The sequence below is a fragment of the Enhydra lutris genome, unplaced genomic scaffold (assembly GCF_002288905.1).
Source record: "Enhydra lutris kenyoni isolate GAN:26980312 unplaced genomic scaffold, ASM228890v2 scaffoldscaffold68, whole genome shotgun sequence".
Taxonomy (NCBI): Eukaryota; Metazoa; Chordata; class Mammalia; order Carnivora; family Mustelidae; genus Enhydra; species Enhydra lutris.
In genome coordinates this window covers 7,635,644-7,663,418 of record NW_019154152.1, presented here as the reverse complement: position 1 = coordinate 7,663,418, position 27,775 = coordinate 7,635,644, and the positions used below count along the sequence as shown (strand labels likewise).

Here is a 27,775-nt window from a genome sequence, read left to right as displayed (position 1 = left end):
TCATACTCAGAAAGGACTTTATTCCTTTACTTTCTTAGAGCCTTCACTCAACTGTCATATCTTTACCCTCCGCCCTCCACTGGCACTGCCAACTTCCTTTGCCTGTGCTTTTTTTGCCCTCTCATTTATTATATTTATCATTTTTCCTCTCCAGTATAATGAGAGCTCTTTCAGGGCAGGGATTTTTGTTTGTTGTGTTTAACAATGTATCCTGAGGGTTTAGAACAGTTTGGCTTAGAGACGAGACTCAGTAACATTTGTTGAATGAATGAATGAATGAATGAATGAATGAGTGATCCATATTTAGAGTCAGTAAATGATGAGTTCAGTATAGAACTTGCTGTGTTTCATTAAGGCATAGAGTTTGAGATTTTTTGGAAGCAGATGAATACTCTCTAGCATCACTTAATACTCTAACTGATCTGAGCCCTTTGAGGACAAGGACTGAGTAGTAGTTATTTCTATGTCCTCAGCTCCAATCACAGTACTTAGACAGAAGGGAAACTTGATAAATGGTTTAACTAACTCTGTAAAATCATAAATAAAAAGAAGAGGAAAAAAACCAACTTTAAAAAAGGAAAAAAGAAAGAGTAGTGTTCATTAAGAAGGTCATAGAGGGGGGAGCCTGGGTGGCTCAGTGGGTTGAGCCTCTGTCTTCGGCTCAGGACATGATCTCAGGGTCCTGGATTGAGCCCAGCAACAGGCTCTCTGCTCAGCGGGGAGCCTGCTTCCCCCTCTTTCTCTGTCTGCTGCTCTGCCTGCTTGTGATCTCTTTCTCTGTCAGATAAATAAATAAAATCTTAAAAAAAAAAGGGAGATCTTTACAATTAAAAAAAAAAAAAAAAAGAAGAAGGTCATAGGGGAAGGATCCCTTGGGGAAAGCCTGGGATCAGTTGTGATAGGAGGCTATACTGTGGGAAGCTAAGCAGCCCAGTGGTTAAGAGGGGTGGCTTGAGTCAGGTAGATTTGGTTTTAAGTCCTGTATTTTTCCCTGAACTACCTTGGACAAAGTTATAACTCCTCTTTGCTTCAGAAGAAATAGTTTGGGGGAAAGAGTACTTGGGAAAATCTAGTTACTTTGTCAGAAAGGAAACAAAGCTTTTATATGACTTGATTAGGTGAGTTTATTCTGGTATCTATCTAAGCGCTCTTTTCTTTTTTTAAAGATTATATTTATTTATTTTGAGAGAGAGAGAGCACACAAGGGAGCATGAGCTTGAGGAGGGGCAAGGGAGAGGGAAAGAATCCTCAGGTGGACTCCATGCTAAGTTGGGAGCCTGACACAGGGCTCAATCTCACAACTTGAGATCATGACCTGAGCCAAAATCAAGAGTTGGGACACTTAACTGACTGAGCCACCCGGGCTCCTCTGAATCTAAATTCTCTTAAGTCATTTACTTAATAATGTATTCTAAAAGGCTAAGAGAAGAGAGAGAGGAGGGCCGTTTTATCTCGTAGGCATGATAGGCATAAGACTTGAGACATAATAGCTTTTAAAGGACTCTGAAATACACTTAATGCTTAAAAATATTATTGGTTCCAAGTTATGAAGATAAAACTGCAAAATAAAAATTGATAAATGCTTTATTGAATGTGCGGAAACATAGCAGTATGCTAATGAGTCTCCTGCAGCTAGATACAACTATTGTATAGCTGCATATAAATGCCGCTTAGTGTGGGATGTAGGTGCATTACACTGAAGTAAGAGAACTGAGTAGGATGTTAAGATGGCTCTGGAGGTACTTGTCTGGGTCTCTAGGGTGAAGTTGTCCTCTTGATTTGTGTGTGTTCTAGTCTTCTAGTTGCCCCGTTTTTCCCCATTCTCAGTTACTTCAAACAGCACCCTCTAGTGATCTCTGCATGTTATTTCAGTATCTAGAGATACATATTTTACCATTTCTAATATGTACTTTTTTTCACATTTTAACATATCTGAAATTGTGATGCATCTTACAGATTGGCGGAGTATCATGCTGGCAGCATTTTAAATTTCAGTGTTTCATTAAAAAAGAATGCTGCATCTTACAACTGATGGCATCTTGGATTTGATAAGATGTAAAGTATCTGGATCTAGAGATACGAACTCCTTAGAACTGGCTAGGTGCCCTTTTCTTTTTTCTCCTCTATCTTTGGCTTCCATTTATTCTTTTTTTTTAAAGATTTATTTATTTATTTGAGAGAGAGATAAAGAGAAAGAGTGCACACATGTGTGATTGCCTGGGGGTGGGGCAGAGGGAGGGAGAGAGAAACTCAAGCAGACCACACTGAGCAAGAAGCCCACACTAGGGCTCAACATTGGGGCTCAACACTGGGGCTCAGCATTGGGGCTCAGTGTCATGACCCAGAGATCATGACCTGAGCTAAAACCAAGAATCGGGCACTTAACCAACTGTGCCATCCAGGTGCCCCTAATATTTGTTTCCTTAAGTGGCTCAGTCAGTCAATTAAGTGGCTCAGTCAGTCAGTTAAATGTCTGCTTTCAGCTCAGGTCATTACCGCAGGACCGAGCCCCGTGTTGGGGTCCTTGCTCAATGGGGAATCTGCTGCACCCTCTGCCTCTCTGCCTGCTCATCCTCTCTCTCTTGTGTACTCTCTCTCTTTCAAATAAATAAAATAAAATCTTTTAAAAATATATGTTTCCTTTTTTTAGTTTGAACGTCATTCTACTCCTTTTCCCCTCTTCTGACTCTCCTCTGTCTTTATCCCTGCCTCCATGCTTCCCCTCTCCATCCTTCTTTGGTCCCTTCCTGAAACCTGAAAAAGTTCCCAGGGCTCTTGCTGATCAGAGCTCTTTTTTTAAAGGCCCTATAACCTGATGGTGGTGCCACCAAAGAAGGTGAACCCTGAGCACTATATCTTCTCTCCCTTTGGTGTCCTGCACGTACATCCGGTAGAGGGCAGTGAGACAATGACACTGGGGACCTGGCACCGCCACTCTGTCCTCTGGCAGCAGCTTCAGTTCATCCCATTCTTCAAATATTGCCTCTTATACAAGGCCTTGGCCCGGTAGGTGATCTGGTATGGGATGTGGGGACAAGGGTTGCAGGGAGCTATAGCATGTCACTGCCCTCTGATCTGTAGTTGGAAGAGGAGTGTGACATTACAGCGGCTGCATCGGTGCCGTACTTTCCTCGGGAAGCATCTACTCTTGGCTGTGCCCCACTTTGGAGCTGGGCTTCTGCATATTAGCAGGTATGGTCTTCAAAATACACTGTCAATGGATGTCTTAAAATTATTTTTACAAAAAGTATTAACATGTCCCTTGTAGAAATTTTGGAAAATACAAAAAAGCACGAAGTAAAAAAAAAGCCTTTGATCTTAATCACATAACTAACCACATAACTAACCACAACAGACATTTTGTTGCAAATCCTTCTAATCTTTTTTTCTATCATCTATACAAATGTGGTCATACTTGACATATTAAGTAACCAGGTTTTTTTCTGAGTAATGTATTCTGAGCATATCTTCATGTAATTGTATATTCCTACATCACGTTGCCCAGATTACACAAGTATTAACTACCGGATCTGGGGATGTACCTTAGGTGTTTGAATGCAAATTCTCTGCTCTTTCCATGGTATCTTTTGGATTCTTTTTTTTGAGGGGGTTATCTTCTGGATTATTTTTTTGGGGGGGAGACTTATTCCCAGTACTTTTTTTTTTTTTTTCACTTTTCCTGCACTCCTTGGCCACTTCTAATTATCTTCTGTGATAGAAGTTGCAAGCTCAAATGTCTACAGGGGCTGAGCAGGAGCTATGGAAGAAATGCAGTGGGTTAGGTGCAAGACATTAGGGACTGTGGGGAATGCAATCTAGAGACTACATCTAAATAGGACAGTCATTACTCAATTCCAGCTGACTGTTAACACTGGGAAGATGGGTACAGCATGCCAACTGCCTTATTTTTTTTTTCAGGATTTCCTGGAAATATACATTTTGTTTAAAAGTGTTGTAATTTTACATATTTACCTCGAATTTTTATTTAAACAGTGGGCTGGCCAACTCTTAGTGGAACATATGAAAACATTTTCAGTCTGAATTTGACCCACAGCCTACCAGTTTGCAACCTTTGCTCTGGGGATCCTCCAGTCTGGCCTATAATTATGTTTTAATTATATGGGTATAATTAAAAACATAAGGGCTTGGAGGCTGGACAGATCTGAATTTAAATCCTGAATACCGACTTTCCCCTTTGAGCCTCATTTCCTGATATGAAAACTAGGGATGAAGATTTCTATTACACAGCTATAGTGAGAATTAAGTGAGATTGTAAATATAAAGTACCATGTTCAATGCCTCTTAATAGGTACCGAATAAAATGACACCCATTATGATCATCCTCTGCTTGTTGGGGGTCTTTCTTCTTCTTCAGGTATTTTTAGAGATGTAGAGTTCTCGGGATGTGAGGGAGGGTAGTGGATAGTGGAGGCAAATTTTCTTAGGGATAGTCAGCCCATGGAGAAGTTGGAAGTTTGTCACCTTTGATTCTAAAACTCATCTGTTCATCTAGACATTTAGGGCCCTTAGCTTTCCCTATTCCAAGGAAGAAGCCTCTGTAGTCTCTCCTCCTAAATCACACCTTGGGATCATTTGACCGTCTCCTAGCAGAAAGGTCGCTTAGTATAAACATTTGCACACACCCCAGGCCTTTCCCAAAGAATTCCCCAGCCAGCAACTTCCTTAGCTTGAATTCTTCCAAAGAGCTCTCTAGAGGAAGCTGTCCCTGGAGGTCACCAGGAATAGTATAATCTTTCTAGACCTTTGCTTATTCTGAGGTGAACTGGGCTAGAAAGAGGTCAAAGGTGTTCAAGGGAAGAGAGTCAAGATGCCGGCTCTGACCAGTTTAGCCCTTGATCCCAGGCTTCTGCAGGAGCTGCGCTCTGTACCCTGGCTCCCCCAAGACCGAGATCGATGCTACGAGCTGCTGGACCTGCAACGGGCTCTAGCCAAGGAGAACCACAAGGCTCTGCGGCTGCTTCGTCGCTGCCTGCACCTCTGCACATCCATCCTGCAACTGGTAAGAGGCTCCAGCTTATCATGAGCCTTTTCTCGAAGGCGGCTTGCCAGAGTTCCAGTGTCCTCCTGGCTTAAGCTTCTCCTGGGTTCCCCCATCTGGCCTGGATGCTGCAGTTGGCTCACAGCCAGGGTCCTGTGCAGCAACAGCAGTCTCTGCTGTGGGGCAAGTGGATTGATTATAGATGGGCAGAGGCTTGGACTCAACCTTTTCCCTAAGGGTTGGTCATGGCCTTGAGCAGGGAGGAGAAGGAACATAACAATAATTGTTCTTCAGTTGTTTGTGTCAGGGTCATTAGGGAACTTGAAAGTTGGAATCTGGATCCTTTATGCGGCTGGTCTTATCTTAGAAACTATCTTGAACCTTTGGCAGGCCCCTGAGGCTGGTAGAAGCATCTAGTGTCCTTCCTGATTTTGCCTACTCTGCATCTGTGGTACATGCCCCCTGCTTGGGTTCCTGGAGGCCCTGCTGTGTGATTCTGTCACTATAGTTTGTTGTCTGTCAGGTGGGGCTGGATATTTACACAGTTCTATGGCTGATCACCGTCTGCAGGTTGTCTAGTTCTGACAGAAGGGACCCACCCCAAGTTTGTGAACTTGAGAAATAATGTAGAAGAGGCCCCTTGGGACTTCCTACAGGGAAATGGCCTTCAGCCCTAGATAGTAACAGTTGGACCTGCCATTGCTCTGAGCTAAACAGGGCAGAAGGTGGGGGTGAGCTCTTCCCCAGCCTTCCTCTACCTCCTAGTTCCTAAGTCGCACCTTTGTTTTAATGTTACAAAACTCATTATAATTTTTTAATAGTTAGCAGCTTATTTTGTTAATTAAGGTATAATTTACATGCAGTAAGCAAATTTTAAGTGTGCAGTTTATTGAAATATTTGCATATATATACATCCATGTAACCACCATCACTCAGATCAAGATATAGAACATTTCCAATATCTCAGCAAGCTCCCTGGTACCTCTACTGTCAGTTCCCCACAAAGGTAACCACTACTCTGATTGCTGTCACTATAGATTCATTTAGTCTGATTTTGAATTTCATATAAATGGAATCAGCATGTCTGGCTTGTTTTTTTTTCCCACTCAACATAATCTTAGTAAGATTTATACATAATCTAAGTAGCGGTGGTTCACTTTCTTGTGTGTTATGTAGTATTTCCCTCTATGGATGTACCACAATTTATTTATTCTTCTATTGATGGACATTTGAGTTTGTTACAGTTTTTGCTATGATGATTAATGCTGATTCTTGTACATATCTTTTGGTGGACATAATCACTCATTTGTTTGGAGTATGTGTTCCAGGAGTGAAATTGCTAGAATAGGGTATATGTATGTTTTATAGTGCGAAACAGTTTTCCAGAGTGGTTGTTTCAGGTTTATATTCTCCCAGCAATGTAGGAGATTTCCAGTTGCCCTATGTTCTCACTAACACTTGGTATTGTCAGGGTTTTTAATTTTAGCCAAACTGGTATACAGTGGTATCTCATTATCATTTTAATTTGTGTTTCTATGATCACCAAGGTTGTTGAGCATCTTTTCATATGTTTATTGGCTGTTTTGGTAACTTCCATGAAATGTCTTAATAACTCTTGCTCAATTTTAACTGGGTTGTTTGTTTTTTTCCTATTAATACGTAGCAGTTCTTTATACATTCTAGATATGAGTCCTATATCAAATATATGTGTTATAGATATTTTCTCCTAGTCTGTGGTTTACCCTTTTACTATTTTAATGGTGTCTTTTGATTAACAGCTCTTAATTTTCTTGAAGTTCATTTTATCAATCTTCTTTGGTTGGTGCCTTTTGAGTCCTAGTTTAAGAAACCTTTACCTACCCCAAAGTCATGTAGATATTTTCTGGTGTTCTTCTAGAACTTTTATTACCTTTTCTTTCATATTCAGGTCTATGGTACATTTCAAATTAATTTTTATGTATGGTGTATTTTTCCTATTTATTGAAGAAACTATCCTTTCCCCCACTTAATTGCATGGTGTCTTTTTCTTAAATCAGATGACTGTATATGTGTGAGCCTGTTTCTGGACTCTTTTCTGTCCCATTAATCTATTTATCTGTCTTTAAAAAATTTTTTTACTTAAATTCAATGTAGTTAACATATACTGTATTATTAGTTTCAGGGGTAGAATTTAGCTATTCATCAGTTGCATGTAATACCCAGTGTTAATTACCTTATGTGCCCTCCTTAATGCCCATCACCCGGTTGCCCCACCCCTCTACCCATCTCCCCTCCAGCAATCTTCAGCTTGTTTCCTAGAGTTAAGAGTCTCTTATGGTTTGCCTCCCTCCCTGTCTTTTTTTTTTTTTTTTAGATTTTTATTTATTTATTTTACACAGAGAGAGACACACACAGCGAGAGAGGGAATACAAGCAAGGGGAGGGTGGGAGAGGGAGAAGCAGGCTTCCTATCGAGCAGGGAGCCTGATGCCGCCCAGGACCCTGGGATCATGACCCGACCTGAGCAGCAGACGCTTAACAACCTAGCCACCTAGGCACTTCTTCCCTCTCTGTTTTCATCTTATTTTATTTTTCCTTCCCTTCCCCTATGTTTATCTATTTTGTTTCTTAATTCCACATATAAGTGAAGTCAAATGGTATTTGTCTTTCTCTGACTGACTTATTTTGCATAGCATAATACATTCTAGTTCCATCCATATTGTTGCAAATATATTTTTGTCAGTGTTACACAATCTTAATTATTGCAGCTTTATGGTATGTCTTGGTATATGGTACTATAAGCCCTATAACTTTTTATTATATAAATTTTTATTATACATTTATTATACAACCTATGCTAGGTTCTTTGCATTTCCATATAAGATTTAGAGTCAGCTTATTAATTTCCACAAAATAATTTTACTGGGATTTTTTTTATTGGCTTGTTTTAAATTTGTAGATCAATTTGAAGGAGATTGATATCTTAATAATATTTCACTTTCTTCTTTTTCTTTTTAATTTTTTAATTTTTTATTTCTTTTCAGCGTAACAGTATTCATTGTTTTTGCACCGCACCCAGTGCTCCATGCAATCCGTGCCCTCTCTAATACCCACCACCTGGTTCCCCCAATCTCCCACCCCCCCCGCCCCTTCAAAACCCTCAGATTGTTTTTCAGAGTCCATAGTCTCTCGTGGTTCACCTCCCCTTCCAATTTCCCTCAACTCCCTTTTCCTCTCCATCTCCCCTTGTCCTCCATGCTATTTGTTATGCTCCACAAATAAGTGAAACCATATGATAATTGACTCTCTCTGCTTGACTTATTTCACTCAGCATAATCTCTTCCAGTCCCGTCCATGTTGCTACAAAAGTTGGGTATTCATCCTTTCTGATGGAGGCATAATACTCCATAGTGTATATGGCCCACATCTTCCTTATCCATTCGTCCGTTGAAGGGCATCTTGCTTCTTTCCACAGTTTGGTGACCGTGGCCATTGCTGCTATAAACATTGGGGTACAGATGGCCCTTCTTTTCACTACATCTGTATCTTTGGGGTAAATACCCAGTGGTGCAATGGCAGGGTCATAGGGAAGCTCTATTTTTAATTTCTTGAGGAATCTCCACACTGTTCTCCAAAGTGGCTGCACCAACTTGCTTTCCCACCAACAGTGTAAGAGGGTTCCCCTTTCTCCACATCCTCTCCAACACATGTTGTTTCCTGTCTTGCTAATTTTGGCCATTCTAACTGGTGTAAGGTGGTATCTCAATGTGGTTTTAATTTGAATCTCCCTGATGGCTAGTGATGATGAATATTTTTTCATGTGTCTGATAGCCATTTGTATGTCTTCATTGGAGAAGTGTCTGTTCATATCTTCTGCCCATTTTTTGACATGATTATCTGTTTTGTGTGTGTTGAGTTTGAGTTCTTTATAGATCCTGGATATCAACCTTTTGTCTGTACTGTCATTTGCAAATATCTTCTCCCATTCCGTGGGTTGCCTCTTGTTTTGTTGACTGTTTCCTTTGCTGTGCAGAAGCTTTTGATCTTGATGAAGTCCCAAAAGTTCATTTTCGCTTTTATTTCCTTTGCCTTTGGAGACATATCTTGAAAGAAGTTGCTGTGGCTGATATCGAAGAGATTACTGCCTATGTTCTCCTCTAGGATTTGATGGATTCCTGTCTCACATTGAGGTCTTTTATCCATTTTGAGTTTATCTTTGTGTACGGTGTAAGAGAATGGTTGAGTTTCATTCTTCTACATATAGCTGTCCAGTTTTCCTATCACCATTTATTGAAGAGACTGTCTTTTTTCCACTGTATCTTTTTCCCTGTTTTGTCGAAGATTATTTGACCATAGAGTTGAGGGTCCATATCTGGGCTCTCTACTCTGTTCCACTGGTCTATGTGTCTGTTTTTATGCCAGTACCATGCTGTCTTGGTGATCACAGCTTTGTAGTAAAGCTTGAAATCAGGTAACGTGATGCCCCCAGTTTTATTTTTGTTTTTCAACATTTCCTTAGTGATTTGGGGTCTCTTCTGATTCCATCCAAATTTTAGGATTATTTGCTCCAGCTCTTTGAAAAATACCGGTGGTATTTTGATCAGAATGGCATTAAAAGTATAGATTGCTCTAGGCAGTATAGACATTTTAACAATGTTTATTCTCCCGATCCAAGAGCATGGATCCAAGAGTCTTCCATCTTTTTGTGTCTTCTTCAGTTTCTTTCAGGAGTGTTCTGTAGTTCCTCGAGTACAGTTCCTTTACCTCTTTGGTTAGGTTGATTCCCAGGTAACTTATGGTTCTTGGTGCTATAGTAAATGGAATCGATTCTCTAATTTCCCTTTCTATATTTTCATTGTTAGTGTATAAGAAAGCCACTGATTTCTGTACATTGACTTTGTATCCTGCCATGTTGCTGAATTGCTGTATGAGTTCTAATAATTTGGGGGTGGAGTCTTTTGGGTTTTCCATATAAAGAATCATGTCATCTGCGAAGAGAGAGAGTTTCACTTCTTCATTGCCAATTTGGATACCTTTTATTTCTCTTTGTTGTCTGATTGCTGTTGTTAGGACTTCTAATACTATGTTGAATAAGAGTGGTGAGAGTGGGCAACCTTTTCATGTTTCTGATCTCAACAGGAAGGCTGCAAGCTTTTTCCCATGGAGGATGATATTTGCTGTGGGTCTTTCATAGATAGATTTTATGAAGTTCAGGAATAATATTCCACTTTCTTATTCATAAACATGGATCTCTTCATTTATTTTGATTTCTTTAATTTCTCCTACTAAGGTTTTATAGGTTTCCTATAGAGGTCTTGAATATATTTCATTAGATTTATTACTAGATATTTGAAATTTTTGTTGCTGTCATTAATGGTATTTTTAAATGTTATTGTTTTCTAATAGTTGTTATACCCTATACAAAAATTAGTTCATGATCGATGAAAGATGTAAAAGAAGATGGATAAAAGATGTGAAAAGAAAATCCAAAAAGCTTCCAGGAGACAATGTAACATTTTTATTATCTTGGGATTTCTTAAACAAAATTAAAAAAAATGTAAACCATAAAAAAAATCAAGACATTTATTTATATTACAATCAACTTTTTAAAAAGCACCACAGAGTGAAAAGACAAGCAAAGGCAACATGTAGAGCCACTTTCTGTGCTATTGTGTGGGCTCGAATGGAACTTGTCCCTGCTGGCAGTCACCCCAGAAGTGGGGGGTAATGTAGGGGAAGGGGAGGATGGTCATCATCCCACCAGTTACTGAACTGTTACAGAACCAGGCTTGTCTCTGTGCTCAATAAAAGCATGCTGCTCCCCATTAAATTGTAGCATTACTAAATAACTAAAATAGATTTGAAATATTAAATAAATAATGATATAAAATATGAGAGTTTGGTAGGTAAACTTTATCAATTTTTAAGGATTTTCCATCAATTCTTAATTTGCTTGAGAGGTTTTATCATGAATGAAAGTTGAAATTTGTCCAGTGATTTTTTTTCTGCTTCAATTTAAACGATTACGGGAATTTTTCTTTTACTCTAATATGGTGAACTGTCGGTGTTAGACCACTTTTGTATTACTGGGATAAACCCATTTTGTTTCTTTTTTGTATGACTTTTTATTTTGATATAAGTTCAGATTTATTAGGAGAGTTGCAAGGTTAGTATAATAAACTCTCATCTACCTTTTACTAAGTAGTTTGTTTTTCTCACTTATCATTCATGCTTATTCTTTCTCTATGTATGTGTACATTATTTTCCTGAACCATTTGAGAGTTTTAAGTTGCAGATGTTAAGTTCCTTTACCCTTAAATATGCCAGTGTGTTTCTCCTAAGAACAGGGACATTTTCTTCCATAACTCTAGTATAATTATCAAAAATTAGAAAATTTCATTTTGATACAATTCTGCTATCTAACTCACAGTCCTAATTAAAAATTTGCAAGTTACTCTAAGAATGTCCTTTATTTTTATGTTTTTTTCTTGTTTCAGGATCCAGCCCAGAATCCTGCATTGCATTTAGTGGTCACTTCTCCTTATTCTCTTTCCTTTATCACAGTTCCCCTGCCTTCTTTCGGTTCCTTGTCTCATCATGGGACAGCTCTACAGTAGGGTCTTCATTCCAAGGCCGCCTCTCTCACCACATGAGACCAAGAACAGCCTTAGCTGTGCTCTTGGCAATTTCCCCTTTCCTGTTTTGCTTCCTGCTCTCCCTTTGAAGCTTGCTTCCTGAAGACCATTCCGTCAATAAATCACATTTCCCCACATTTGTGGGGAACCCAGTCTAAGAAAATTATATTAGATCAAGTTCATTCATTGTTTTATGCAAATATTCTACAGCCACAATAACTTAAAAAATTTTTTTATCTTTTTTTAAAATTTAAATTCAATTAACATATAATGTATTATTTGTTTCAGGGGTACAGGTCTATGATTCATTAGTGTTACACAATTCACAGCACTCACCATAGCACATACCCTCCCCAGTGTCCATCACCCAGCCCCCCCCATCCCTCCCACACCCCTCCACTCCAGCAACCCTCACTTTGTTTCCTGAGATTAAGAGTCTGTTATGGTTTGTCTCCCTCTCTGGTTTTGTCTTGTTTTATTTTTTTCCTCTCTTCCCCTTTGGTAACTTTTCTCATCCACTTTATCTTTCAGTTTCTGAGAGATATATGTTAAAAAGCCCCTCTTTTAACTATAGATTTATTAATTCTTCTTGATGTTCTTTCATTTTGCAATATGTATTTAAAAATTGTGTGTGCGTACAGGTTCATAACAGTGTTTCTTGGTGACTTTATTGCTGTGAAAAGGTCTTCATTCTTGTTACTACTTTTCTACTAGAGTTTTACTTTGTTTGATGTTAACAGCATCAAGCATTTGCTCCATCTCTTTTCCTGTTTGTTGTCAACTTTCCTTTGTTATTTTGTTTCCCGAAAAACATTAAGTCTGAGAGTCTATGTCTTGCAATAGGTTTATCTCATTTATTATGATTACTGATAGGTTTGGATTTGTTTTTCCCATCTCACATTGGTGTTATTTACTTCTTATGATTTCTGGTTGATTCTTCCTTGGGTTCCTTGTCTTTTGTTGGATTGTTTACATTTTGATTGCCATTGTTGTCCTCTAATGGTTTGGATGTTAGACATTTTTATTGCTCTCATGGTTGCCCAGGAAACCCTCAGTGCCTATTCATCCTTCTTAGTTTTAGAATCTTCACTTTATTTCTTTTCATAGACTTGCAGCTGGAGGAAGCCATGTAATTCAGTTCTGGGCAATGAAACATAAGTGAAAGTCACTGTAAAAAGTTTTTATAAGAGGCAGATCCAACTGGAATGTCTTTTGGGCGTTTACTCTTATCTTACTGCCTGATCATTGGATGAAATTCTGGTGATAGAGAAGCTATTGCACCATGAAAGGGTGAAAGTCATATTAAAGATGGAGGAGGACCATAAAAAGTGCTTTCTTCTGATTGATACTGTTGGGCCAATATGCCATCCAGGGATTTCTTATTTAATTAGTAAATAAACCTTTTACTTGCTTGAACCACACTTTTTCTAGTTTTCTCTCACTTGAAGCTGAGTGCATATGTAAGACATTTATACACCTGCTCAACAGGTATAGCTGTTTCACTTACATTTTTATAACAATGTCTCTTTCATCTCTTTTTCTAAGAGCCCTTAATTGCAAACCCACACTATCACCAGCATCCCTGAGCTCTTTCCCTACTCTGTGTGTGTGTGTGTGTGTGTGTGTGTGTTTTGCATAGCCCTTATCATTTTTTACACATAATATAAATTACTTATTATGTTTATTGTATTTCTCCCCCGCCTTCAAAAGGGTAGGGATTATTATTTGTTTCCATCACCGCTATACCTTGTGCTCATTATAGGTTATGCAACAGAGTAGCAGGTGCTCAATGAGTGCTGAGTGAATGAATGTTGTGTGGATTTGTATCCATGTCTTTCTCCCAAGCACAGTAAGAACCTCAGTGCTCTTCAGGTTTCCTTTCTCACCTCTCTTCCTCTCCTCACCCTCCACTCTTCCTGGTATGCTTATGTTGAGATTTCCTGGAATTTAATTCTGGATTGTGGTGAGCATTCTTGTTTTACAGCCTTCTCATTAAGACTTGACAATATGTTTTACAAATGTCTTTGCTCATCAAAGCTTCTTATAGCTCCTGTACTCATTTTCCTCTCTCAGAAATATACTGTTGTCTATGTTTTTCAGAGAGAATCTGTGGATGATACATTTCTGGACTCTTTGTATATCTAAAAATGTCTTTACTCCTTCCCGAACTTACAGTGATACTGTGGCTAGTTACAGAATTTCAGGCTTAAAAATATTGCCTCAGAACTTTGAAGTTATTGAAGATCTTGCCCCTTAGTGGTGAGGTTTTAAAAACGAATACCGATTATGATCTGGTGTAGTAATTATTGTTGTTGTTGTTTGTGTGGTTTTATCCTAATTGGCGCTCAATAGGCCCTTTCAGTGTCAATGATACATTTTTTTTTTATAAACAGTTACTTTGGAAGTAGCTGTGCCAGGCACTGTGTTAAACAAAGAGACATGAAATAAGATGTGACTGAGGCCTCTTCCTCGAAGAATTTACAGTGAAGCGGACTAATCACCTGAGGAACTAGATAGTGATGACGCACTGGACTAAGGGCTGTGCAGTGGGAAGCACTCAGTATGGAGGGTATTTCTAGAGCCTGGAAGAGAACATCTCACCAAATCAGAGGGCGTGTTTGTGCATGATGTGTAGCTTAGTCAAGTGCCTTATGTCTGGGTCTCCGAAGACTGGGATCTGAACTCAAGGGTGAGTAGAATACAATCCACACACACCAGTTAGTTCTAATCACAGGCTCTACCAAACATCAGAAAGGACAGGAGAGCATCAGGGACAGTAGGTCCAACTGGCCAGGCATATCTTGCTGGTGTTTCCCCTCTGTCCAAAGAGGTGGCAACTGTCAGCAGCCTGTGTAGGCCAAGGAAACTCCCAGATGTCAGAAGGACCCACAAAGAGGCTCTTCGACTTTTATCGCACATTCCCCATCCCCAGGGGAAAGTCTCTACTACTTCTACTACTCGGTGGACAGCTTCCACTGTCATATAAGGAGAATTATGCTACTCAACAGGCCACACCTCTCACGCCTAGTGATTGAAATCCATGTCCTGGAATTATTGCTGAGCCTTACTTACCAGTCTTTCTCTTTCTCTGTGTAATCTGTGTGCTGTGAAACTCTCTGTTTACACGTGCACAAATTTTCTATTTGAGGTCTACCCTGGGGGCTTTTAGTAGACCTGCCTGGTCTATCAAATTAGCAATGTGACCTATTAATATATGTTCTGCATTTTGCATCTTTTCTGGTCACTGAAAGATTTCAGGAGCTAACTTCTACTAAGAAGCAGCCTCCCTGTGTATATGTAGATGCTCGGTTTCAGACTCTGAGACCTGAGAGTTTTGCAGAGGCCAATGTGTGGCCAGTTTGTCTTCCCTCCTCCTTCAGTTAGTTGTGTGCTCTCTGTGCTGACAGGTTCACGAGGATACGTATCACATGCAACAAGGCCTGCAGGAGCGAGTGAAAAACTGCAAGAGGATCAGGACAGACCAACGCTCCGTCTACCTTCAGAGGGTACAGTGCCAACAGCTGGAGCAGAAGCTGAAGCAGGCGGAGGCCTGGTTGTGGCGGCTGGGACAGTTGGCCCGCCTCATACACTACATGATTTGCCAGAGCCTTGTGTCTATCGTAGAGGAGGAGATAACCTCCTTTGTGGCCAACATCCTACAAGTGAGGTGGTGGGTGGCATTTGTGGAGGTGGGCAGGCAGTCAAGGCCAGATGGCAGGCAGCAGGCACTGACATGTAGCCCCTGACCTCTCCTGACCCTTCTCTACAGTCCCCAAGGAAGAAACCCTTTCTCTCAGCCCAGCTGGTCTTTGACAGTTGTGGCCAGCTATCTCCTGAGCCGTGTATTGAAACTATGATCCAGATTCTAAATGTGGGCTTGGAGTCTGTCAAGGCCTCTGTCCTGAAGGTATTCTAGATTGGGCAGGGGGCTGGCTGTAGGAATCCCCAATTCCTATCCTCTGTGTAATTAGAAGCTCTCAGCCTGGTCTGAACACTCACTGGTTTCCATTTCTGCCCTCTCTACATGCCTTGGCATGAAGGTAATGCAGTCTACAGACCTGAAGACCCCCTGCCACTCCTTGTATTCTGAAGGTATTTAAATAAGGAGGCTTAGGCAGGGGTTAGCAAGGGTGAAAGGAGGGAGAGGGGCACATGCACAGTGTCAAGGGCATGACCATAAAATCAGGCCTTGGGTGTGGATGGAGCAGCTGTAACCTGGGTAGTGCACACAGGTGTTGGGGGTGGGGGTTAGAGGGTAGGGGTGTGTCTTTGCTCACTCATGGACGTGCTTGTGTGTTTGTGTGTGCATGCAGTTGAGTGGAATGAGAGGTATATGAAAGAAATTGAGTGAATATATTGTCCTTCCTCTGGTTCATCTAATTTAGTGATGGCATCTTGTTTCCTGTTAAATTTGATTGCTAAGTTAATTTGTACTTGCTTAAACAACTCTGCTTGTTTAATATTAGCTTTATTTCATACAGCTCTTTTTCATTTCATATAGGATAATCCGTTAACATTATTGAGTCATTGTGGTTACCAGTTATTACTGGTTATCAGTCCTCACATTTGTTAACCACCAGGGAGGAAATACATCTTCACACTGCCTTTATTTGGGATAGTAACCCAGTTACCAATAAAATCATTATGTGCATTCAGTCACATCTGACATGTAGGTGCTTCCCCCTCTCTCCTTGATTCAACTAATGTGTTTTCATTAAGGTGATTTAAAGACATGAAGTTAAATTGAAGAAATAGGTGACAAGGGAGGAAAAGGTTCATTGAAAGGAGCCCATGTCCTTTACAGATGCACCAATCAGGGCACATTATTTTCTCAAGTGAATCTAGGTTAATTGGTAGAGACTACTGATAATTTGTTTTACGTGGTCCAGTGGAACCAAACATGTTAGTTTACTAACCTATAACATGGGAATAACAAAAATACCTAACTCGCAGGATTAAAAGAGGTAATATGTCTAGTATAGTGCTTAGCACATAGTGATACATATTACAGATAGTAACTTCTTACTGTTAATAATATTAATGACAGAAGTAAACAAGATATTTCACCCTATTCTCTCATTTTATACTAATTCATATTTTGGTATACTAGAGTAATTTCCTTTGAAAGGTAAAACAAATACAAACCTTAAAACTTTTATTCTAAGTTCTAATGAAAGTGAAAATGTTTACTTGTAGTGTTTTGTGTTACCCCTTCTACTTTTTTTTCCCTTGGTGGGCAGCAAAGCAAAGTTTATTGGGTGATAGTACAAAGCTCAGGGAGGAGACCTGAGAGGGTTGCTCACCCTTTCTAGTTTTAAAAGAGCCCCATGGAGTGATGTATTTAGGGGTGAAATGTCCTCACGCTTGTTATCTTTCAAATGTTTTAGGGGAAAAAGAGGAGGAAAAACAAACAAAGCAATGTGACAAAATGTTAGTAATTATTGAATCCAAGTGGATGGGTAAAGCGATTTGTAGTACCTTTAAACTCTTCTACATATTTGAGATTTTTCAGAATCAAAATTTGAAGGAAAAAAAAACAAGGTCAGCATGGAAAATCAAAGTAATACCATGGAGGAACAAGAACCAAAGTTCTGATTTGGGGTTTTTCTTAAGTTCTCTATGAAAATTGGAGTAGTATTTAATAAAAGTTAATACCTGGCAGTTAAAACACAACTAAGTAGTCTTTAAGAAAGGTCCATCTATCTCAGAAATCTTTTACTTAAATGAGGCAAAATTTGCATGGCATTTTAACCAAATTACAAAATGATTTCAGTGCCTCTGTGTATATTTTCAAAAGTATGAAAAGTCAGCCCCTTATGATAGAAACTTACACACTGACTAGATTCTGGTCCCTAGAAAAGGACCCGGTCTATTACTGATAAAACAGGTGCAGCATATCCTGCAGTCTTAAGCTCCATTCTGCAACATTTTCCAGAGAACAGTCTTAATTCTGAAACATTTTGCAACCAAAAAGAGATGATCAGTATTGTTATGATGATGTCCTTACCATCTTATCAGGAATTTTCTGCACTTTAAAACAAGGAAATTATAATTGGATAATGATTTTTCTCATCTGGCAGGTGTCAAGTTCAGGAACTTAAAGTTTTTACATTAACTTTACCAAGATCAGTGCATCTTTTTGATATTTATCATAAACACTTTGATATATGTTTTGGTTGGGATGGTGTTGAAGTTAGCTGAGAGATATAGTGCAAAGAATGAAACGGTCACTACTGGTTGTTGTTGTTGTTTGTTTGTTTGTTTGGGGTTTTTTTTTTTGGCCAGGGAACTGCATGTGGCAGGGGGTGTGTCTTAGAGCGTGAGGTATGAACAGTGTGACCAGCAAGAGGGAGAATAGAGGTAAGCAGTGTAGCGGTGAGTGGATTCATCATTGAAAGAGAAGAGAGACTTTTTTTCTTGCCACCCTATAAATAAGAAATTTTGTTAAGATGAAAAGTTTTATAAATATGTTTGACAAGCAGCTTTGCTGCTCTGTGTAACATGTCTTGAGTGACTCATTCAAAGAAACCTACAGTAAACGTCTCTATTATTTGGTTTTTCGCAGTTGGATTGATATTTAAAAATGCAGCTCCATGTTAACTTTTATGTTTCTTTGATTTAGTTGCTACCAGACTTCTTGTCATAAACAAGCTTTATTTTGTTCTTACGTTGGCTCTGAAGTAAGTCATTAGTGATTTCCATTTTGTTTTGTTGGGCTATTGCGGTCACCAAGCTGCGGTGTTAAAAACATACTAGCTTTTCTTTCCTTTGCTCAGACTCACACATGAATCAACTGTATCGCACCATATTGCTTGAGTACTCTGGTGGGTCTTGGCACCTTGAATCACAGTTCTTCAATCTCATCTTGTGTTTTGGAGCTCACAAAACAGCAAGTGACCAAATTCGAAGACAGAAAGTCTATAGCAACGCCACGCCTCACAGAAATGGAAACTAGAATGTCAGGAAGAGAGCCCCCTCTTTCAAATTGCTGCTTGTCCTTTTCTCTCTACTTCGCTCTGTGCTTCTTCCCAGGTTCTCTGACTCTCCCCTAAAACTAGCTGTCTCTGCCTCCTTTGAACTTTCTGCTCCCTTATACCTTGCTTCCAAATGACTTGGGCTTTCTGTGGTACCAACCCCATCCTTAACTCTATATGGTCTTTTAGTTAAGTTTTCCTGTATGTGTGACTGAGTTATTTCAAATTTTCAAGACCAGGAATATGATTGATTCAGCCTATTCCATAGAGGGAACCACATATCCATAAGCTCTGGCAAGGGAATTGGGTCATGGTACAAATTAATTAGTTTTAGCAGATCCTCTTAGAAGGGTGTGTATGGTGGAGGCTCCAATCTTCAGCTATGATTGTATTGGCCATAAACATTCGTCATGTAGGCCTAAATGTGCATGTTGCTTTGGGATAATATATTTCTAACTCAAAACTAGTAAGCAAAAAGGGGAATTTATTGACCCCCATAACTAAGAAATACCTGGATGCAGCTGAATTCAGGCTCATCTGGACTCAAGGCCCAGGCAGTGTCATCAAGGCTTTATTTCTATTTCTTAGTCTTTTGACTTTGCTTGTGTGTTTGAATTCTGAGTCACTGAGAATGCTTTCAGTGGAAATAACAGAAGACCTAAGAGTAGCCTAACAATGAAAACAATTATCTCACATAGCAAGAAGTCTCTCCAGGTAGGTATTCCCAAGATTGGTTCAGTGGCTCAAAGATGTCCCCAAGTATCAGGCTTCCTATAGCCTTCCCCTACTACTTTCTGAGTTCAGTTATAAGTAAGGGCAGATTCTCTTAGAAGGGTGTGTGTGGTAGAGGAGGCTAAATCAGAAATGTTGTTTTTTTTTTTTTAAAGATTTTATTTATTTATTTGACAGACAGAGACCCCAAGTATGCAGAGAGGCAGGCAGAGAGAGAGAGAGGAGGAAGCAGGCTCCCTGCTGAGCAGAGAGCCCGATGTGGGGCTCGATCCCAGGATCCTGAGATCACGACCTGAGCCGAAGGCAGAGGCTTAACCCACTGAGCCACCCAGGCGCCCCAGAAATGTTGTTTTCATCCCAAGGCTTATTGCGTCATAGTTGCAAGACAAGCTCCAGCTCCAAGCAGCCCATTCTTAGGCAAGATCGGGGGAAAGGGGAGGAGCATTGGAGGGAAACCTCTTCATGCCTGACTCTCACATTTTATCAGGAAAGGAAATCTTCCAGAAACTCCCCAGGAGACTGACTCTTATATCTCATTGTAAAAATCTAGGTCATATGACTACCTCGAGCAGCAAGAAGGGCTGGGGAATCAAATGGCAGACATTTCTAATTTCTCACAGAAGATGGGCTCTTCTACCACAGAAGAAGGGAGAAGGGCGTAGCTTACCATTATGCCTTCCAAAATTCCATTCTTCCATTCTCAAAACCTGGCAAGCAAGAAAATGACCATTCTCTATAGCATAATTTCATACTGTATTATTTCCCTTCTAACAATTATATTTAATAAAGCCTTCTTTAATTTTAGTTCTATAAGTAACAATATATTTAAGCTAACCAGCAGTCTTTATGTTGATTGATCTCTCAGTTATTTATGTACTTTTTTTTTGTCAGAAGCTCATTCTCAGAGTGCCTAGATGACTCAGTGGGTTAAAGCCTCTGCCTTCGGCTCAGGTCATGATCCCAGGGTCCTGGGATTGAGCCCCACATCGGGCTCTCTGCTCAGTGGGGAGCCTGCTTCCCCCTCTCTCTGCCTGCCTCTCTGCCTACTTGAGATCTCTCTCTGTGTGTCAAATAAATAAATAAAATCTTAAAAAAAAAAAAAAGAAGCTCATTCTCTATTTAGATTCCTTAGGAAGGGCTTGTGGGACCAAAATTTTATTTCCCTTTTTTCCTGGGTGCCTGAAACATTTTTTTTCTTTTTTTTCTTGAAATTCAGTAATTTTAATAGATATGTCTTGTTATTGACCATTCTGAGGCATATTCTGAGGTATGCTCTTTCTAAATGTAGTTTTTGCTTTTGTTTTTTAAAGATTTATTTATTTATTTGAGAGAGTCCTGTGCATCTAATTTCTGAACATTTCGATGTTTTTCCCCCTTTATACACAAAGTTTTAACACAAATACTGAAATTGGCAATTAACCAGTTTCTAAGAAGTTAAAGGGGAAGCGAGGCTCAAGAATATTCCTTAAGACAGATACTAAGGACGGCCAAGTTCAACCTCCTCCTCTGTTCTACAGAGGCTGGAGTTCTATGCACTATGTTTCCTAGACCTCCTTGCAGAGAGGTGTTGTACATGATTTAGATGTGCATGGACTTCAATTCAGAACTGAGGTAAGAATGGGAGAGAGGCAGTGCCTATGCCATCCATTTTGCTGGAGGAGATCATAATAGAGGTAGTGTGCTTCAGTAGCTGGCGGTATGGCTCTGACCTCCCAATTTGCCAGGCAGTGCAGAGCTATAGATGCTCAGTCTAGAGTGTTTTTCAGTTCTTCCAACTGTTTGCAAACCACTTAATTTTCTATAATAATTCCCTTATTGCTTATACTAAATTCTGTTTTCTGAACCTGAACCCTAAATAAAAATTCCCTCACTGGGTCTGTGTTTGTGATATAGATGCATGTGTGTGAACTCACTCAGGAGCAAGGATTGTGTGTGTGTGTGTGTGTGTGTATGTGTGTAATGTATACACTCAGGTAGAGAGAGAGGTTCCGTGGGGGCCCTGCAGGGCACTCAATGGACAATTATGTTTTGTGCCCCATTAGAAGAAGATGAAGAGGAAGATTTGAACACAGAATTCGTGATGCCCAAGCTCCAGGGCCAGCCCAGTGATGCTGTGCACATCTTCTGTGGGCCAAATATAGGATTGGTGTGGCCCTGGAAGTCTCACACGATTACTGAAGCTCTAGAGGTCCATGGGTACCGGCTGCGGGGCCAGTACCTGCCCCCCAGTTACAAGCAGCTGCAAGAGGACCTGGACAACAATCCTCGGATCCAGCAGGCACTGACTATGCAACAGGCCTTGCTGGAGGTGAGAAGAGAGTTTAAGGAGGGGGAAGACGCTCACTAATTCCTGTCATAGCCATCCACCTCTGCCCTAAGCACCTTGTCTGTGCCTAGGACATGCTGCATGAGGTGAAGGAATTCTGCAGGGAACATCGCTGGATGACAAGCATTCACCAGTTCCTCCAGGCTTGGGGGCCCCAGAAGCTGGAGTCCATGAGAGGTTGTCCTGTCAAGAACTATGTGATGCTGGTGAGCTGCCTGAACCTTTGGCAGACCCATGTCTCCAACATACCTAACAAGCTGGTTACAAAAGGCAGATTGATGCTGCTGGGCTGCCATCACATACAGTCAGAGATGGGTGAGTGCTGCTTATCCTCTTTCCTTTCTTTCCGCCTTCCTTATCTGATCCATGTGGCTCTCCTTGGACCTGGACTGTCCTCCGAGGATTTTTGGTAATGACCCCTCATTGGACCTGTAGAGCCTCCCAAAGGCCCAGGTCCCAGGCCCTTCCCTTTGCAGTTAAAGGTGTGGTCATTACAGAGGATAGCCTCCCCGTCTGTTTTGGCTCTGTTCATTCTCCATACTCTTTGGGAGTCAAGTTTCTATCACCTGACACTTTCTATTTTCCTGAGATGGAAGTAGTTCAAACCAAATGTGACTGAGAAAAGTCTTAATCTACTCCTTAGGCTCGTGAGCTCAATTTCTTTGCAGATATTCTCGGTAATCAAGAGTGCCTGTCCCCACATGCAACAGAGTCAAAATTGACCTATAATTTGCATGTATAAAAAGGCATTCTCTTTAACTGTTATGGCCTTACTTGTAGTTATAACTTCTGCAGGTGATGAAAGAATGTATTCAGTTGAAAGTGAAAGCACTTTTCATATAAAGCAGTGCTTGGGTCTAATTCAGACCATTTTGGGTATTTGATCAATTAAAAATTCATTCTACAGTTCTGGGTTGTTTTTATTCTCAAGTGCCCTCTGCTCCTCTTCCCCTGCAAGGTGGCATCTGGCATTGGAGAGGGCTTCTGGGCTCTGTGCTCTTCTTTGCTGGCTTCTGTCAACCCTCACCGAGGTGTAATACATCCCTGCATGGTCTCTGGCCTCCTTCTAACATTGCTGTTTCTGGGGCAGCTGTGGCCTGAGCTGGTGTAACTATGTGTGTTCCCTTGGCTAATAGGAGCCCAGAGTGTCTACCTTTGCCGACTTGGCCCTGCATTGGCTCCTGCTGGCTTTGTAGGCCATTGGGATGTTCGTAAACCCTTCATCTAGCCTTCCTCTTAGGCTGGCTAGCCCTATAGGTTCTGCTTCAGTGTCCCTCAGCCCTCTACATAGGAACCCATCCAGGCCCACTGGTTATTAACTCTCCATTATCTTCTGTATCCCCTGCCATTTGGGAGTTGTGGGGGACTTGGGAGCATTGTGTTTGGCCCTCCTTTTGCTACAATGCATCACACTGTGATTTCTACCCTGATGTGACTATCTCGTGTTAGCACAGGGGCACTCTGCAGTGGCATCTTCCCAAAGTTTCACACAGAAAGTGGAGCACGGGCCCACTCTATCATCTGTTTCCTCTTCAACCCATTTGGGTTTCCTTCTTGTCTCGGTTTTCCTCTTGTCCCCCTACTAGGTCAAGGCCCAGCTGTTGGTCTCCCTGGGTCTCTGAGAAATCCGGTTTACGACCTCATTTTGTTCCTCTGTTTTTTCGCTCACTTCCAATGAGAAGGGTGTATCATGCTATTGTTTACCAGGTAAGGGTCTCTGCCTAGAAGCTGGTCTTCAAAAGGCTTACAGTGGGATAGATTGGGAAGCCATTGATCTTCTAGGAAACAGATGGTGGTTCTGTTTTCTTACCTAGCTCCCAATAACCAATAGTTTCTGCTTCCTGCAAAGAGTAGATACTGTCAGAATCGTGGCCTCCAGGCCTGCTTTCTTTATGGAAGTGGGTGGCCTGAGAGATCTTGCTTGAAAATGCTTGCCTGCCTTGCCCTCCTTGTCTTTGCTCTTCAACAGATAAAAACACGTGTAATTATGCATCTTTTGGGCCACAAAAATTCCCCACTCTCCCCTCTCTCCATACCACCTAAATGTACAAGGGTTTCGGGCTCCATGGCAGGAACAGGGAGGGCCTGTGGCTGACCTATTTTGTTTCTGACCCTATTTTGGGTAGGCTTTGCTCCACTGTTGTTCAGGAAGTCTCTGTTCTTTCTAGTTTGTTAGATTCTTGGTCCTTAGTCCAGATCAACTGGTCTCTTCAAGAAGAACAGATAGAGAAAAACATGGCGTTCAGAATCCTGGGTTTGCTTTTCAGTGGTTTGTGTGACCTCAGATTAGTGAGCTTCATTCAGTTTGTTTATTTGTAACATGGACATGATAATTTAGTCACTCACAGGGTTATGACTAGGAAGAGTAAATGAAATATTTTTTGCAATGTTTCTAGTATTGAGACAGCCAGGCACTAGGTGCTTAATTTTTTCACTTAATCTTATCCTTCTTGTGATCTAGTTTTGCTTACTTATCCTCCAACTCTGTTCCTCTTCTGCCAGGTCTTCCTTGAATTGTGAATGACATCATTATTCATTCTTGTGAGTTAGTGTCCATCCTTTACCCTCTCCCTAACTCCACCACTTCCAACTGTCACCAAATTCTTTCCATTCTTCTGCCTCCTAAATATCTCTCAAATCTGTTTTCCCATCATCCATCTCCAATTTCTAACCCACAGCAGCCCTGGTATTTTTCAGTCTCTGATTTTTGCCATACGATGTCGCTGTTGAGCTCCTCTCTGCCATCACTTGCCTGCCCACTACTGCTCTGAAAAGCAGCACAGTTCCAACAACCTAGCTAGTGTGATAGGCCCCAGGGATAGTTTGCTAAAGGATATATTCTCTCCTGGTGTATTTCTTCAACCTCAGGCCCCCTTCCACCCATTCCTTCTCTCTCTTGGTTTTCTCAGTCTCAGTTCTTGGTATTAAATCCCACTGATGACTTCCTTCTAGGCTCCAGAAGTTTCATAACCAGTGTGTTTTAATTCTCTGTGCCTGGAACTCACTATCTCACTTTCCGGTTGCTGAGATGCTCCTAGAGGAGAAGTCAGTTTATTTTCACCCCTCAAAACATAAAACAGAGCAGAGTGGAGTTAGGCTGCCTGAGTTTGAATCTTTGTTCTACCACTATGTGATTTTTTTAAAAGTTTTTATTTAGGGACACCTGGGTGGCTCAGTCAGTTAAGCTGCTGCCTTAGGCTCAGGTCATCATCCCAGGCTCCTGGGATCAACCCACATCAGGCTCCTTGCTCAGCAGGGAGCCTGCTTCTCTCTCTGCCTCTGCCTGCTTGTGTGTGCTCTCTCTCTCGCTCGCTCTCTCTGACAGATGAATAAAATCTTAAAAAAAAAAGTTTTTATTTAAATTTCAGTCATTGAACATACAGTGTAATACTAATTTCAGGTGTACGATATAGAAACTCAGCACTTCCATACAACACCCAGAGCTCATCACACCAAGTGCACTCCTTAATCTCCATCACCTGTCTCACCCATCCCCCAACTCTGCTCCCCTCTGGTGACCATAAGTTTGTCCTCTACAGTTAATAGTATGTTTTTTTGTTTGCCTCTCTCTCTCTTTCTTTCTCTTTTTTCCCCTTTGCTCATTTGTTTTTTTTTCTTAAATTCTATATATGAATGAAAGCATATTGTATTTGTTTTTCTCAGACTGACTTATTTTGCTTAACATAATACTCTCTAGCTCCATCCATGTTATTGAAAATGACAAGATTTTATTCTTTTTATGGCTGAATAATATTCCAGTGTGTGTATATACCACACCGTCTTTATCCATTCGTCAGTCGATGGATACCTGGGCTGTTTCCATAATTTGGCTATTGTAGATAATGCTGCTGTAAACATCTGGGAGCATGTATCCATTGAATTAGTCTTTTTGCATTGTATAGTTAAATACCTAGTAGTACAATTGCTAGATCATAGGGTTGTTCTATTTTTAACTTTTTGAGGAATCTCTATACTGTTTTCCAGAGTGGCTGTACCCAGGCTACATTCCTACCAACAATGCAAGAAGTTCCTCTTTCTCCACATCCTTGCCAAGACTTGTTGTTTCTTGGGCAACTGGGTGGCTCAGTCAGTTAAGTGTCTGCCTTTGGCTTAGGTCATGATCCCAGGGTCCTGGGATTTTTATGGTTTTAGTTCTTACATTTAGGTCTTTAATCCATTTTGAATTTATTTTTGTGTATGGTATAAGAAAGTGGTCCAGTTTCATTCTTTTGCATATAGCTGTCCAGTTTTCCCAACACCACTTTTTGAAGAGACAGTCTTTTTCCCATTGGATATTCTTTCCGGCTTTGTTGAAGATTAATTGACCATGTAATTGTGAGTTTGTATCTATTTTTGTGCCAGTACCATACTGTTTTGATCACTACAGCTTTGTAATATAACCTCAAGTCCAGAATTGTGATGCCTCCAGCTTTTTGTTTATTTTTCAAGATTGTTTTGGCTATTCAGGACATTTTGTGGTTCCACACACATTTTAGGATTGTTTTAACTCTGTGGAAAAGTGTTACTGGTATTTTGATAAGAATTGCATTAAATGTGTAGATTGCTTTGGGTAGTATAGACATTTTAACAATATTTGTTCTTCCAATCCATGAGCATGGAATGTCTTTCCATTTCTTTTGTATCCTTTTCAACTTCTTTCATCAGTGTTTTGTAGTTTTCAGAGTATAGGTCTTTCACATTTTAGTTTGAATCTATTCCTACGTGTCTTTTTATTCTCAGTGCAGTTGTAAATGGGATTCATTCCTTAATTTCTCTTTCTGCTGTTTCATTATTGGTGTAGAGAAATGCAACAGATTCTGCACATTTATTTTGTATCCTGCAACTTCACTGAATTTGTTTATTTTCTAGCAGTTTTTTGGTGGTCTTTCAGGTTTTCTATATAGTATCATGTCATCTGCAAATAATGAACATTTAACTTCTTCCTTGCTGATCCAGACACCTTTTATTTCTTTGTCATCTGATTGCTGTGGCTAGGACTTCCAGTATACTATCTTCTTCCTTTTTTAAGATTTTATTTATTTATTTGAGAGAGAAAACGTGAGGAGGGGGAGGGGAGGGGGCAAAGGGAGAAGCAGACTCTCCTGATTGAGTAGAGAGCCCAACACAGGGTTCAATCCCAGGATGCTGGGATCATGTCCTGAGCCAAAGGCAGGTGCTTAACCAACTGAGCCACCCAGGCACCTCTCCAATACTATCTTGAATAAAAATGGTGAGAGTGGACATCCCTGTCTTATTTCTGACTGTAGTGGAAAGCTCTCAATTTTTCCCCATTTAGGATGACATTAGTGGTGGGTTTTCGTATCAGGCCCTTATTGTGCTGAAGTATGTTCCCTCTAAACCTACTTTGTTGAGGGTTTTTAACATGAATGGTTGTTGTACTTTGTCAAGTGCTTTTTCTGCATCTACTGAAAGGATCGTGATTCTTATCCTTTATTAATATGATGCATCACATTGATTGATTTGCAAATATTAAACCATCCTTGCAGCCCAGGAATAAATCCCACTTGAATCTGGTGAATGATTATTTTAATGTATTGTTGGATTCTGTTTGCTAGAATGTTTTTGAGAATTTTTACATCTGTGTTCATCAGGGATATTGTCTGAAGTTCCCTTTTTTAGTGGTGTCTTTATATGGCTTTCTTGTCAAAGTAATGCTGGCCACATAGAATGAATGCAGTTTTCCCTCCTTTTCTATTTTTTAGAATACTTTTGAAGAGAATAGGTATCAACTCTTCTTTAAATTTTTGGTAGAATTTGCCTGTGAAGCCATCTGGTCCTGGACTTTTGTTGCCATTGTGTCATATTGATAATGTTGTTGAACCCCTCTAAGGCTCAGTTTGCTTATCTGTAAAACAGGGACAATAATATTATCTACCTTAAAGGGTTTTTGTGAGGATTAAAAGGATTAATACAGGCAAAGTAGTTGATATTGTATATGGTTTGCAGTAAACAAGCATTCTATGCTGCATGTTATGGTATACTGCTTTTCATTTTTTTTTAATATTTTATTTATTTATTTGACAGAGACAGAGAGCACAAGTAGATAAAGAGGCAGGCAGAGAGAGAGGGAAAAGCAGGCTCCCTGCTGAGCAGAGAGCCCAATGTGGGGC

At 40.4% G+C, this 27,775-nt stretch overlaps 1 protein-coding gene across 1 annotated transcript in view; it reads left to right on the top strand.

Moving 5' to 3' along the window:
• Nucleotides 1-27,775, top strand: part of LOC111159633 (dynein heavy chain domain 1) — an 88,951-nt gene that overhangs the window by 6,577 nt on the left and 54,599 nt on the right. The window contains exons 4-11 of the mRNA XM_022522181.1: nt 2,803-3,006; nt 3,082-3,192; nt 4,864-5,020; nt 15,020-15,274; nt 15,382-15,519; nt 15,653-15,704; nt 21,361-21,626; nt 21,716-21,959. Of these exons, the coding sequence (XP_022377889.1) occupies nt 2,803-3,006; nt 3,082-3,192; nt 4,864-5,020; nt 15,020-15,274; nt 15,382-15,519; nt 15,653-15,704; nt 21,361-21,626; nt 21,716-21,959 (1,427 nt within the window). The remainder of the gene's footprint in view (nt 1-2,802; nt 3,007-3,081; nt 3,193-4,863; nt 5,021-15,019; nt 15,275-15,381; nt 15,520-15,652; nt 15,705-21,360; nt 21,627-21,715; nt 21,960-27,775) is intronic.